The sequence below is a fragment of the Pristiophorus japonicus genome, chromosome 8 (genome assembly GCF_044704955.1).
Source record: "Pristiophorus japonicus isolate sPriJap1 chromosome 8, sPriJap1.hap1, whole genome shotgun sequence".
NCBI lineage: Eukaryota > Metazoa > Chordata > Chondrichthyes > Pristiophoridae > Pristiophorus > Pristiophorus japonicus.
In genome coordinates, this window is record NC_091984.1 from 111726651 (window position 1) to 111739780 (window position 13130).

Genomic DNA, 13130 nt, shown 5'->3' on the forward strand with positions numbered 1-13130 from the left:
TTTTATATGAGGGAGAAATAACACAGCCATTGGTAAGAGATACTGTTTGTCACCAAAAATGATGCTTATCATAAAGAAAATACCAGTCATAGACACTGAATAAAATAGTTGTACAATTTAACATTTTTTGTGAAAAGTAAGCTGTGATTTAGGCACTTATCCACTTACAGCATTGAGCTGTTAAAGTGTGAGCCAGTTTGTTCAAACAGTTCCTCTTGGAGTTACTCATTATAAACATGAAAGATAAGCAAATAAATCAATGAGCAGTGCAAGAACATTTACTGAAAGAGTTTATTTTGCTCCACAATATATACATTCATATTAATTGGTCTAAACATCAAATATCTGCATTTTAAAAAGTACTATATATAATATATATATAATTTCTAAAATCAAGTACAAAGTTGAAGCATTCTAAAATATATAATGTACAGAAGTTTTTCGGCATAATTGTTACAGACACATTGCAAAAAACATGTTGAGAATTGGCACTCCACAAAACAAAATCTGAGTAGTCTTGGTGTCAATTGATCACATTGTGCATAAAGGTTTTAAATCAACTATCAATTCATTTTTATAAATCAAGATATTTACAATAGCATGAGTTAAAAACAGAATTTGTAGATGTTAACCCTTCAAGCACTGAAGGATATTAGAATGCTAAAACAATTGATTTTTATTTTAATCTGGGAATTATGGAAAATAAGATGTTTCAATTGTACTGTATACTTCTCACTGTACTTTATAATCATTTAATAGTACATGCAGAACCAGAAAAGGAAAGTGTGCATTTTGAAAGCCCCAATTCTTCAGTTCTGAGAGTTAATGCAAATTATGCAATTATAGTTTTAACTGTTATAAAATGTAACTTTTTTATTACAGTAGAAAAAGTGAGATTCCCTATGATGCACCTGTGATTAAAATGATTAGTTTTCTGTTTAATATTTGTGATGCTCTGTTTTGTATAGTTAGGTAATAAATTATTTGGTCACAGAAATTCTTTTAGGTAACATTCTGAATTCCTAGCAAGGTACAAAAAAGTATTGTACAAGGAAGGGGAATTAGAAAATGTTGGAAAAAATATCTGACCCCAAATTTTTCAGATTTGTATATTTCTGAATCTCCCCCCCAACGCCCCCCTCCCTCGATTTTGCATTAGATCCTCACGTTTTTTTGTAAAACTGAAAAAATAGTGTGTCTTCTCTAGAGAACACACAATTCTGATGGTTCCAATGCAAATTGTCATTGGTATTAACAACAGAGTTGATTTGATGTCACTTTAATATTTAAATTTAAAGCATCAAGAGTTAGGACTTTAATTTATACTGTCAGTGAAGAATGCTTTTTCTGATTTACATATTTGGGCTACTAATAAGGAATGCTTTCGAACAAACAAAAGGAATTCAAACAGAAGATTTCTATCTGAAGACTAGAAAAAAATTGAAATTACTAATTTAATAATATTTCAGTGGATCTACCTTCAAGATTACATCCTTTAGCTGGCGCTAATCAATCATGTAACCCCAGGGCAGAGATTGCTATATAACCCCTACAATACTACAGAAAAAACTCTTGTGTGTTCCCTTGTGGCTGCAAAAAGATGAAAACCCAAATAAGAAGTTGGCTGTCGTGAACAGATAAATCTAATTTCTCTTCACACTCCCCTTTTCGCTGCTAGAGTGAAAACATTCATCATGGCCGATTTGTAAGTATAATAGAAATGAACATTTAAACATAGAATTTTTCACCCTGCTAAATCTGACCATGACTTCACAAAATGTCAGTTAAATTCACGGTAGAATTGTTTTCCAAACAATTCATATTTTCTCTCATAAGTTTATGTTTTCATACTCCTTCCCATTTGAGAGAATAGCTGCTCAACTATTCTCTCAAGTGACTTGCCCGAAGATTGATGTTTGTGAATGAATAGTGATATTTTATCATAGGATCAGGGTAAGGAGCCTGGTGCCTAAAATCAAAATGGCATTGGACATTTTTCAATCTGACTGATTCATGAATGGCTTAAAATATGTTGTATTTTAAATAGAAATTTATACTTAACGTTTATTAAGTTTACCAATTTGGGGGGGAAATGGTGGATTTTGATTTCAATCGCATACATTGCATGACTAGTTAAAATATAGTGACAAACTACGCCCAGATGCATGAGAAATGTCACCAATATTATCAAAGTACAGTCAGTAGAGCAGTTTTAATGAAACAGTAAGCAAAAATACAAAGACATGTCAGTCTGGTGAACAACTACCATAAGAAATTAGTTTTACAGTATTGCAGCTTTGGTAAATTGTCAGAGTTGCCCACTGGTTATACAGACCAGTGAAATCCTAACTTGACTGAAATATTTCTGAACAATGTGACTAATTGGCAATGAACAGCACAGCGACCAAATTTAAAACCGTCACAATCTTCCTATAAGGAGCCATTTACTACAAAACATCAGCATATATATTTCACATTGAAACGATGGCCCTCACAGCAGCAGAAGCCTAGTGTATGAACATTAAGTGTGTTCGTCTGAAATTCCTGTTGTTTTAGCATGGATATAATTTTTTGAAATTGATTTATATCTCCCCCAATATATACATTAGCCGTCCGTACACTAGTACATTAAACATTTATACGCTAGTATCCCGCAGTTTCATTTTAGAGCTTATGTTTTTGAATCCAATGCATTCAGAAAATCAGAGAGGAAATAAATGCCTTTCTATTCATGATCAGCTAACAAATATGAAACGTAACAGCCTGTAATCACTCATTCAGATCAAGGTGATTTAACAGCATACTCATTTATTCCTGCCCCACCTTGGGAACTGCTTCTGTTCATTGTTTACACTAAATTGACCAGATTTATTCACAGGCCACTGTTGACCTTCTCTGGAATACTGACGAGTACTGTGGTACAAGTAGGAATCATACACTTAATGCATGTATCTATTTTTCTTTGCTTAATACATTGAAAACACTTGGCTCACAACAGAAGACAAAAAGCTTTTAGTGACATTCAATGAGTTGGGTACATTTATTAAAATACTGTTAACACTTACAATCACAATCCAAGCAGGTTGGCCATTTCTTAGTTTTCTAACACACTTAGAAAATTTTAGGAGTGAAAACACTGCTCTAACACTAGGATATAGAATTCAGCAATTTGAATGTACTTTAAGTCCCTAATTCTTTTTGCTCATAACTAAACATTTTAACTATTTCATTTTAAATGATGCACAAGAGAGTCATTTGTTAAACAACCATCTCTCCACAGATGCTGCCTGACCTGAGTGTTTCCAGCATTTTCTGCCTTTATTCCACTACCTTTATCAAAACATTTGTCAAATATCTTTTTATTGGCAGATGCCAAAAAGTTGCCTCATTTTGGTCAGAATGTCACCCACAAGTGACGTGACTCACTTCAACACGATTTACATAATTTCATCATCCTTTGATTAATAAAGGTTTGCCAAGCATTTTGTCAAGAAGTGCTCTTCAAAAAATGTGGTAATTCTCTGAATTAATTCACAATTTTTCATGATCTTTTAACTTAGCCCATTTATATCTGTAGAGCAAAGTCTTGTGACAAAATAGATGGCATCATTCCAATTTGAGTTTATGGCTTTTGAGAGTACTGTCATTCTAGTCCAAGACTTGCTCAATGGCTAGTTTCATTTTCATTTAGACCCATGTAACATTTCATTTGCAGTACATTAAATCCTCTTGAATTAACGTCAAACAAATATGCAAGTCCGTCTGCTGCATATTTCTAAAATTTCTACGTTCTTATGACTTTTTTTCTTTTGTGTTCATTAAAAGCTAGTAAATGGAATACTTTTTCATTTTTATCTCCTAATGTCAACGTCAAACACCCCCAGCTCACGTGCACAAAGGTTCGATGCTGAGTAAAACTTCCTCTGCTCTGGTCCAAACTCAGTAGAGTCCTCTCACTTCACCCCCTCCCCTGATGCTTCCCGGTGCACAATTCCAGTTCTCACACCAGCCATGCTTGTGGTCTCTTTTAATGAGATTGTCAATTTAGCCAAAAGAACCAAGAGGATTGAACTATCAGGAAAGGCTGAACATGCTGGGGCTCTTTTCTCTGGTAAAGAGAAGGCTGAGGGGGTGACCTGATTGGGGTCTTTAAATTTATGAAGGGGTTCAATAGGATAGACATAGAGAAGATGTTTCCATTTGTGGGGTTGTCCAAAACTAGGGGTCATAAATATAAAATAGTCACTAATAAATCGAAGAAATTCAGGAGAAACTTCTTCATTCAGAGAGTGGTCAGAATGTGGATCTCACTACCACATGGAATGGTTGAGACGAATAGCATAGTTGCATTTAAGGGAAAGTTAGAGAAGTACATGAGGGAGAAAGGAATAGAAGGATATGTTGATAGGGTGAGATGAAGTAGGGTGGGAGGAGGCTCATGTGGAGCATAAACTCTGGCATAGTCCTTTTGAGCAGAATGGCCTGTTTTTGTGCTTTAAAGTTCTATGTAATGTTATTTGTTTTGATAGCTGTGTTATACCATCAGCACTGTTGCTTTCTCACTCTGAGGCAATGGCAGGCAATCTTACACAGACACGCACCTTTGGAATTAATCCTGACCATAAATGATTCTACTATACACTCTAAATGTGTACTCTCTAAAATTGATCCCACACTCCAGGTTCATTTGTTCTTGGCATTTACTATCACCAAAAGCTGCTGCTGGAAAAACTCTCAGTACAGGCAGTTGACCTTTGTCCCTTTGAGAACTCCAATAACATTTCAGCACAAGAGTAGAAAATAACATTTAAAAAATCCAAATTAGAAAATATTAGCAATTGATAAACATCCTCTAGTTGATTTTCCCAATTCTGCTGTATAATGCTAAGCATTAGTCAAGTACTGAAAATGTTTATTTTGTTTGTGGTATGATGACCATATATTTAATTTGAAATGTATATTCAGTACAGAAAAAGAGGTAAAGTGGTGAGAGGAGATTTTGAAAATACATAATCTGGCAAAATTTATCATTCCATTCATTAGACAACAGTTGCCTTTTTGCCCCATTATCAGTTGTACTTTTCTTCAGACCTATCCCAGAACAGGTTAAAACTGGTGTCAGTAAAAAGTCAGAGTTAAAAAGAATAAGTAACGGCAAACATTAGGAATCTGAAATAAGAACAAAAAATGCTGGAAATAAACAGCATCTGAAAAGAGAGAAACTGGATTAACATTCCAGATAGAGACCTATCATTGGATAACGGATTTAGTCGTAAAATATTAAAAAATGAGTTTGAAGCTGGTGAAATAGTTTGCGTAACTATAACAGTTTATTTCACCAGATCCAAAAATACTTTCTCTGGGCATAGTTGCTTTGTAATATTGTTAGTAAAAATATTTAAGCAAGATGTTTTCCCATCTCTTAAGAGACTAGAGCCCTGGTTTTAACCTTATCAGATGTTGGGTGGGACAAGGGCGGCTTCATATCAGACGCCTGTTTTATACCCCACCCGACTTTATGCTCCATGGAATATTCCTGCTCGGCGGCTTAGGTTAAAATTGTGGCTTGGGATTAAACTCGCTCCGAGCTTCATTAGAAAAGGAAGGGCTTGACTGTTGTTTTGGTGAGCAAAGTCTCCCAAAGAAAGAAAGGGTTAAGATGGTGACCAGAACTGCCACTAGCAATGTGTTAGAAACTTTGTGACGTAACTGGGTCATTAGAAAAGACAATCATACAAAAAGAAACTAATACTTTCTCCATTTTGTTCAGCTGAAATATATTGGTTACAGCATACGGTCTTGTTGAGATAATGAGCAAGAAATGGTACGCGTCGTTTGTTTAGATTCAGCAGTTTACAAAACTGCAGGTTAGAATTGTGCAGAAGTAAACACACTGGGGTAGAGTTTCCGCTTTGGGCGCAATCGGCAATCCAGGTGCAAATGGTGCTAGTTTTAGACAGGTGGGTCTTTTTCCCTCATGTTTCTGCTCAAGCTCATTCGCCAAACTTAAAATATGCCAGTTTATAGCTCAATGCTTTTTTAAACTAGCGCAAAAGATCACGATAACTCGATTTGCGCTGGGCATAAGTTGCGCTTGAAATTCCGCGATGTTTTGCACTGAAAAAAAACAGCGCAACCTAGCGGAAACTTCAGGCCATTACCCCAGAAGGAAATATAAGAGTTATCAGCACTATTCCTATGTTTATAAATATTTGGTTCTATTCCCATATTTCAGGGAGGAGTTCAAACTCCATTTCCTATGATCTTGTTTTTGTTTAAAATTACTCCCTAAGTTTTTACATGGGCATTTTACCTTTTCTGAAACATTCAAGCTCGGAGCTTCCATCTCTATATTTGAATGGTTTAATCTTCTTCCTGTATTTGTGCATGTTCTATGTTCAAAATAAATTCCATACTTGCATTGTAAACCATTTTCTGTTGACAGTTTTGTGAAAAGGGAGAATTAAAAGGGAGCAATTTTTTTTAATGGTACTTTTGGTGTGTCCAGGCAAGGACTTGGCAAATCAACAAGCATTTCCTTGTGGCACGTTGAATTGAATGGCATCCTCGGCCTGTGCATACAGCACTGATATATCACCATACCGTAGAAACAAGTTGCCAAGCTTCAGGGTTCATTCATATAAGTCTCTCCACCTGCGGTGGGTGCATCATGTTCCACATCTCCAACCGCGATCCCTCTTTCTCCTGCCGGCTTGGGCTGTACGCCCCGTGTGTTGCTCTTTTATTCAGGGTCACAACGGAGGCAGTGAGGACTAGAAAGAAAATGAGCAACAACGCCACGGTGACCAACCCAATATACAGCAGAATCTCTGAGGTCCAGGTTCCCACATCCTGCCGACAAGAGTCAAAACGGTTAAACAGTTTAAGGATAACCCACGTAAGGAGAGCTTTGAAGCTGCCATGGTTTAAAGAAAACACACACACACACACACACACTTTGAGTTGCATAGCTTCGTGTCGTTTCTCTTCCTCCTAACTTGTTGAGCAACACGGGGAATACCTGGGATCTGTTGACTTCTCCTACTCCTTCCACCATAACACACCAAGTCTTGTGCGTCCCACAGCCTGAACATATCAGATAAGGCGCTCTTCTGGCGGTAGTTTAAGGGTATTGTTCATTTCCAGCCGAGATCCAGTCTGCTCCTGATTGCTTGGGCTGTAGTTCCCTTCAGTCTGACGTTTCTCACGCAGTTTTAGAATTAGAAAAGTCAGAATGATAGCAAGAACTATCACCCCACCAATGACACAGGGAGCCACAATGGCTGCTATGTTTACTGTGTTAGGTGGCGGATTTGTCTGTGAAAATAATTCACATTTTTATTATTAGAAAGCCTCACACAAATGGGACATACTTTAATCTAGCCAAGTGCCTAGGAATCAAAACCCAACTTGATTCATTTTTTCCAGTATGTTTATTTTTACGCAGCAAGTTATGATGATCTGGAATACACTGCCTGAAAGGGTGGTGGAATAGTACCTTTCAGAAGGGAATGGGATATATACTTGAAAAGGAAAACTTGCAGGGCTGTGGGGAAAGAGCAGGGGAGTGGGATTAATTGGATAGTTCTTTCAAAGAGCCGGTGCAGGCACGACGTCCCGAATAGTCGCCTTCTATGCTGTCTGTTGCTATGACTACAATGGCACCAGGTCATGTGTTTCCATTGCCCTCAATTACATGTATACTTTTTTAAACTTACATCTTTTATAAATACGTACAACTTCCCTGGTGTTTAAAATAAAAATTCTCTTTTACATTCTCATTTCTACTGCCTTCCTGTTGTTTCCTTATATGAGAAAGTGGTGAGATGGTGGTCTAATATGGACTTGCCCATTGTCCACTTTCAGCGCAACATCTACTGCATACCATATGATCCATGCAGCAATATGGCCTTTCCCTTGAGATTGGGGCCACTCCACTAACCACATGGTGGTCTGATTGAGAACTACCAAAACTCTTTATTTGACGTGGGGGTTAGCTGAGATGAAAGACCAACGGAGGTTAGAATTTGAGCCCAAGTCACCAGCAATGGAGTCCACTATTATTTCACGAGAACTACTGGACGACTGCAACTTCAACTTTTATATTTACATTGCACTAGTTTCACTGCCTTATTTGTATGCGTCTGACCCAGGCTTCCAGGGTTATGTAAGATTGATCACACAATGGACTAGTTCTAGATTAAAGCCTAATGCAATATTTCATGCATAATGAATTATTACTTTCTGTATGTAATTCAATACTTGTTATGAAAACCATGCCCTTCTATATCAGAAACATTTCCACAACAAAAGCACGAAAGGTTTTGAAACTGCAGTTGGGTTCTCTCAAGTGGCACTTCTACATGGGTGCATTACCAGGATAATGCATATAATTGCACTAATTTGTCTTCATTTTAATTGAAAAGGATTCTTAATAGCTGCAGCGTTGATCATGGTATTAATCTAACAGTATCCTATTAGTGATAATTAGAAGATCAATTGAGATTTCAAATATAAACCTGTATGGTGTTACCGAAGCAGTTTTTACTAAATCCTTTGTGAATTGTACCTCAAAAGCTGAGTTGGACTGAAACCATAGTCTATATTAACATTAGGTCAAGTTAAATCTATCAACTTACAGATGATGTGCTATCAGCAAGTGTTGATTGTGTAGGATCTGTTACATTCACCTCTGTAAAGGAACCAACACTAACATGAAGACGTTGCTGAAATGTTGAAAATTTATAACTTGTTACAAATCTACCAAGTGCTAAACACAAATCACCAACTTTTCTCTGTCAAAATGACTGACTGCAGCCTGAGTACGTGGAATGTATTTTCATTGCAGTCTTTTTTTTATCAAGGTGAGGGATTACCCAGTAAATAATTTAAAGTGCTTCTGAGTCAGTGAAGGGTTGCTAACCCCTTCAGTGAACTTTGCCTGTGTTGCAGATACCTGTGTTTACAATGAAAGTGTGTGAATCAGAGTGGACAACACTGGGCTACTGTGACCATATTTTATAAACTGAATCCAGGGATACACAGGGTGGGAGGGAGCACAGCAAAGTAGCCAGGACGCATTTCAAGAAAACCGGCATGACGACTTTGTTGCTTCTGCTGGTGGAATACGCATAGAAACAATGGCATTTTCACTTCACACCAAATCCTGAATCTTGCATTTATTCTGGCAATAGTGCTGTACCATCCATACTCGTCCCCGACTATCCTAACTTTTAATTTCTCAATATTACATCTGTTGCAAACAGACTGAGATTCTCCATATAAGGTGTGAAACACCCTTTGTCTCAGAAGGTTTCAAAATCCTCTTCCTGGTGGGAGAATTTAGAGCTTGCCTTATTTAGTAAAATCGAACACGATGCATCATACTAATCTAAGGTAAAGTAAATCCACTCACCCACCAGCTTTGACCGCGCCCTCGGCTTTGCCAGTGTATTTTAAACATCGGTCACTATTGGCCGAAACACAAAGTCAGCTGACTCAATCCCCCAGAGTGCAGTGCGGCCTGAGCTATCGATGGGGCCTTTTCACCGCCGCGCTGCATTATGGGAAGACGAGGCCCTCATCATCGCCTCCGTTCAGCTGGCTCCCGGAATCCGTTCCTGAACTCAAACCGGGCACAAACAGGACGAGAAACTCCTGAAGTTTTTGTACATTCGTGTTTAATTCCAGTCTACCCAAAAATAAAGTTAAAATCCCACTCCTGCCGACCAGCAGACCAATGGCTGTTTTCGGGGACGAGTTTCCTGAACCGGGGTCGGTGGTTGCCTGGCGACACAATGCCTAATCCGGGGATTGTCCCTGGAAAACGGGGACGTATGGTCAGCCGAGTCTACTGCCCCCGCCCTCTAGTCAGGCAAGGCTGCCTTCTCTGCATTTGTTCCAAACCTGCACACAGAGCTCTCTTCATTGGTCCCCAGCTGCTGGTGAAATTCTAATATTAAAGAAAAGCCAACGCAGCCAGCAACTCTTTACTAATATTAAAAACTTGAAGGTGGTCTAGTGAACTAAGTGGTGTCTTTTCAAATTTCACTTATAATGCTGGCCTGACATCAGTTACAAATGCAGCCAATAGGAAAGGCAAATAGTTTCAAAATACCTCCAATTGGTGTTAAACCTGGTGCAAAATGCTGAACTGTTACAATTCATGTTATTTTGTAGAAGTACAAGTATAGCTGCCCTACAATAGGGACTCTGAAGACTGCAGAGGCTGAGATGCAGAGCAAAAGTGTTAGTTATCTGCAGCAAAGTAACTAATAATGATAGGCAAATCAAGGTTACGTCTAATGCAAAATTGCTTAGTGCAGACAGACATAGCTTAAACATGGGTGTTAAGATGACCAATCCAGGTTGAACCTCCCTTTATCAAACTCCCTTATCCTGAACCACCCCTCATCCAGAACCATTCCTGACCACCAGGTGGCACAGGCGCAGAATTCCTACATGAACAAATTGAAGTCCTTCCTCGCTGCCAACTCCCGCAATTGCTAGCCTGACCCCGCGATCCACTGTCCCCCCCACCCCCCATGATCTCTCTGCCGCACTCCCAGCCCCAAGCCAGCCAGCCCCGATATCCCTTTGCTCAGTACCTGCACCATCCAATGTAACGTGACCACCCTGCGTCCGGAAAAATCCCTTATCCAGATCAGGCCAAGTCCCGAGGGTTCCGGATAGGGGTGGTTTAACCTGTATCAAAATCTAATCCTAGAAAGCCAGTTCTACAGAACCCAGCCTTCGTAAGCTTGTCAAGGAATATCATCTTCATGGGAAAGTGTCTGGCAAGCCTGTTTTGTTTGTTTGATCGCGTTTGATTGAAAACACACGATGCAATAAGGTAAACCAAGACAAAATATGTCACTGCATTGGTTACATATCATAATGTTGTAGCAGAATGATGCATCACTCTTCTGGCTCTTGTCTTTTCCAAACATTTTTTTCTTAAAGACAGTATGCCTTAAAATTAATCGGCCCTCACTGCAGAACTGTTATTGAAAGATTGATCGTATTCTCGATTTCCTGAAAGAGCGCCCATGAGCGTCAGTTATTGATGCTCAAGAAGGAGTTTGTGTTGGCATTTGTCACTGAAGGATTAGCTGCTGGGTGATGCAACCTGAGGTTACCCTCAGTCACTCTGAGGTATTTGTGTATCTTTATTATATTTGAAGGTGCAGTATTCAGTCAGTCTGATTATCACATGATTAGTCAATAGCTTCATTCTTCTTGTATCTTGCAACTACTAGGATGGTAGAAGGCAGACTAGATGGACTCTGGTGTTTTTTTGTCTAGCAGTTCCTATGTTCCACTCAGCATGGGTCTGATTAAGTGTGTTTCAAAGATTATTTTTAGCAATTGCACCATTCCTTTTTGAAAGCTGAAACATGGTTTATTTTGGGACTTAACAGGGCAAAGAGCTGCCCTGCCAAGATACTTATTAATGGCAGAATGATTAATAAATGGATTCAGTGCAGTGCAACAGGTTTGGATTTTTTTTCCTCCAACAAAGTTTGTTTTAAGAGAGAAAAGTTGAATAACCCTGGCCTGCCTTTATGCCCAACCCTACACAGGTGCTGAGCAAGTGCAGACAGCTGCATCCGCATAGTCATTGGCTGCTCCAGATTTCTTCATAGTACATTGTACCAGGGATGATGCAAGCAACACATCACCATGTATTTTGCTGCAACTGAATTGACATCATTGTCGGAATGCCTGTTAGATAGTGTGCTACCCTAATACTCATTGAAAATTAAATCCTACCTTCAAGTATTCTAAGCCTGCAAAGTAAATGTTTCTTTTTTTAAATGTATCACTTATTTGGCCGTGGATTATACAGTGAAATAACTTTTTAAATCCTGGTTAAAGTGGATGACATTGGACAGGGAAATAGTTTTTCTTGATTTGCTTAATCATAAAGCAACTCTACTTTTTTTTATTTTGCCTGTTAAGAGTTGTCCACATATGACTTGGGTGGGTGTTACACAACATTATGAATGAATGATTAATTTCCTTTAAACTTTCAGAAAATCTTCCTATTGCCTCTCCTTTTTGTTTGGCTTTCTTTGATGTGCTGTTACTGTTTTAAATCTCAGTTACAGGTTAAACAAGGGCCTGTTTCATGCACTTTTAGTACATTTGTGACAAAACCATCTTGTGGTGACCAATCTCCCTCCTGTCAATGGGAGATCAGTAAGTGGCACAGATCCTTGGGCTCAATTTTCCCCAAAGCTGTTTTTTGGTGTATTTGAAGAGTTACGGCCGTTTTTTGGGGGCCCAACTACGCTAAAACAAAATCATCCAAGTTTCCCAGTTTGAATTGTTCATTTTGGCGCCACCTAGCCTGTCCTTTAGCCTAAGATCGGGGCCAAAAAGATCGGGTTGCCAGGGTAACCAAGGACACACAGCTGGACTGAGGCTGGAAAGTGAAACATACAACAGCCAGCTCACAGCAACCTGCGCGTTACACATTGCAGCAACTTACCACCATTAAATTATTAAAGTGTTTATGACAAAAGTCTATCTCCCCCTCCCCCCAGATGCTGGTCCCCGCTACTATCCCAGGCCGAAGGGCCTCCTCCCTCCTGGTACCTGTTACTATCCCAGGCCGAAGGGCCTCCTCCCTCCCGGTACCTGTTACTATCCCAGGCCAAAGGGCCTCCTCTCTCCCAATACCCACTACTATCCCAGGCCAAAGGGCCTCCCGATGCCAGTAGCCGCTCCTCACTCTGGCTGAAAGGCTTCTCTCCCCACCCCTCTCTCCCCTCTCTGCTGCAGCTGTCCGGGCCCTGGAAGTGCACCTGCTGCGCTGATTTCCTTACCTGCACCGATTTTCTTAACTGTCCAGAAGGTTTTTCCACAGCGGTCACATACGCCATCTTAAGAAAAATTGGAGTAAATCGGAGCTGGCCAAACTTGCTTAAATGGCCAGAATTGGTGCGGATGGCAGGTTTCGCTCCCAATGAGGTAAAAAAAAACCGAACTTAAAAAAATCATAATTAACTGAATTACACTGGCGCACAATCTTTGGGAAACTTGGATTTTTAAAAATTTAGGCCAAAAAAAGCAAATAACTGAGGTAAATTGAGCCCATAGTCGTTACATTTCCTGAAAGTTTCAGT

At 39.2% G+C, this 13130-nt stretch overlaps 1 protein-coding gene across 1 annotated transcript in view; it reads right to left on the minus strand.

The window, feature by feature from the left end:
* Nucleotides 1–6766: 6766 nt before the first annotated feature.
* crb1 (crumbs cell polarity complex component 1) overlaps nucleotides 6767–13130 on the minus strand; it is a 144058-nt gene continuing 137694 nt past the window's right edge. Inside the window, exon 12 of the mRNA XM_070888256.1 lies at nucleotides 6767–7317. Coding sequence (XP_070744357.1) covers nucleotides 7096–7317 — 222 coding nt within the window. The 3' untranslated portion in view covers nucleotides 6767–7095. The remainder of the gene's footprint in view (nucleotides 7318–13130) is intronic.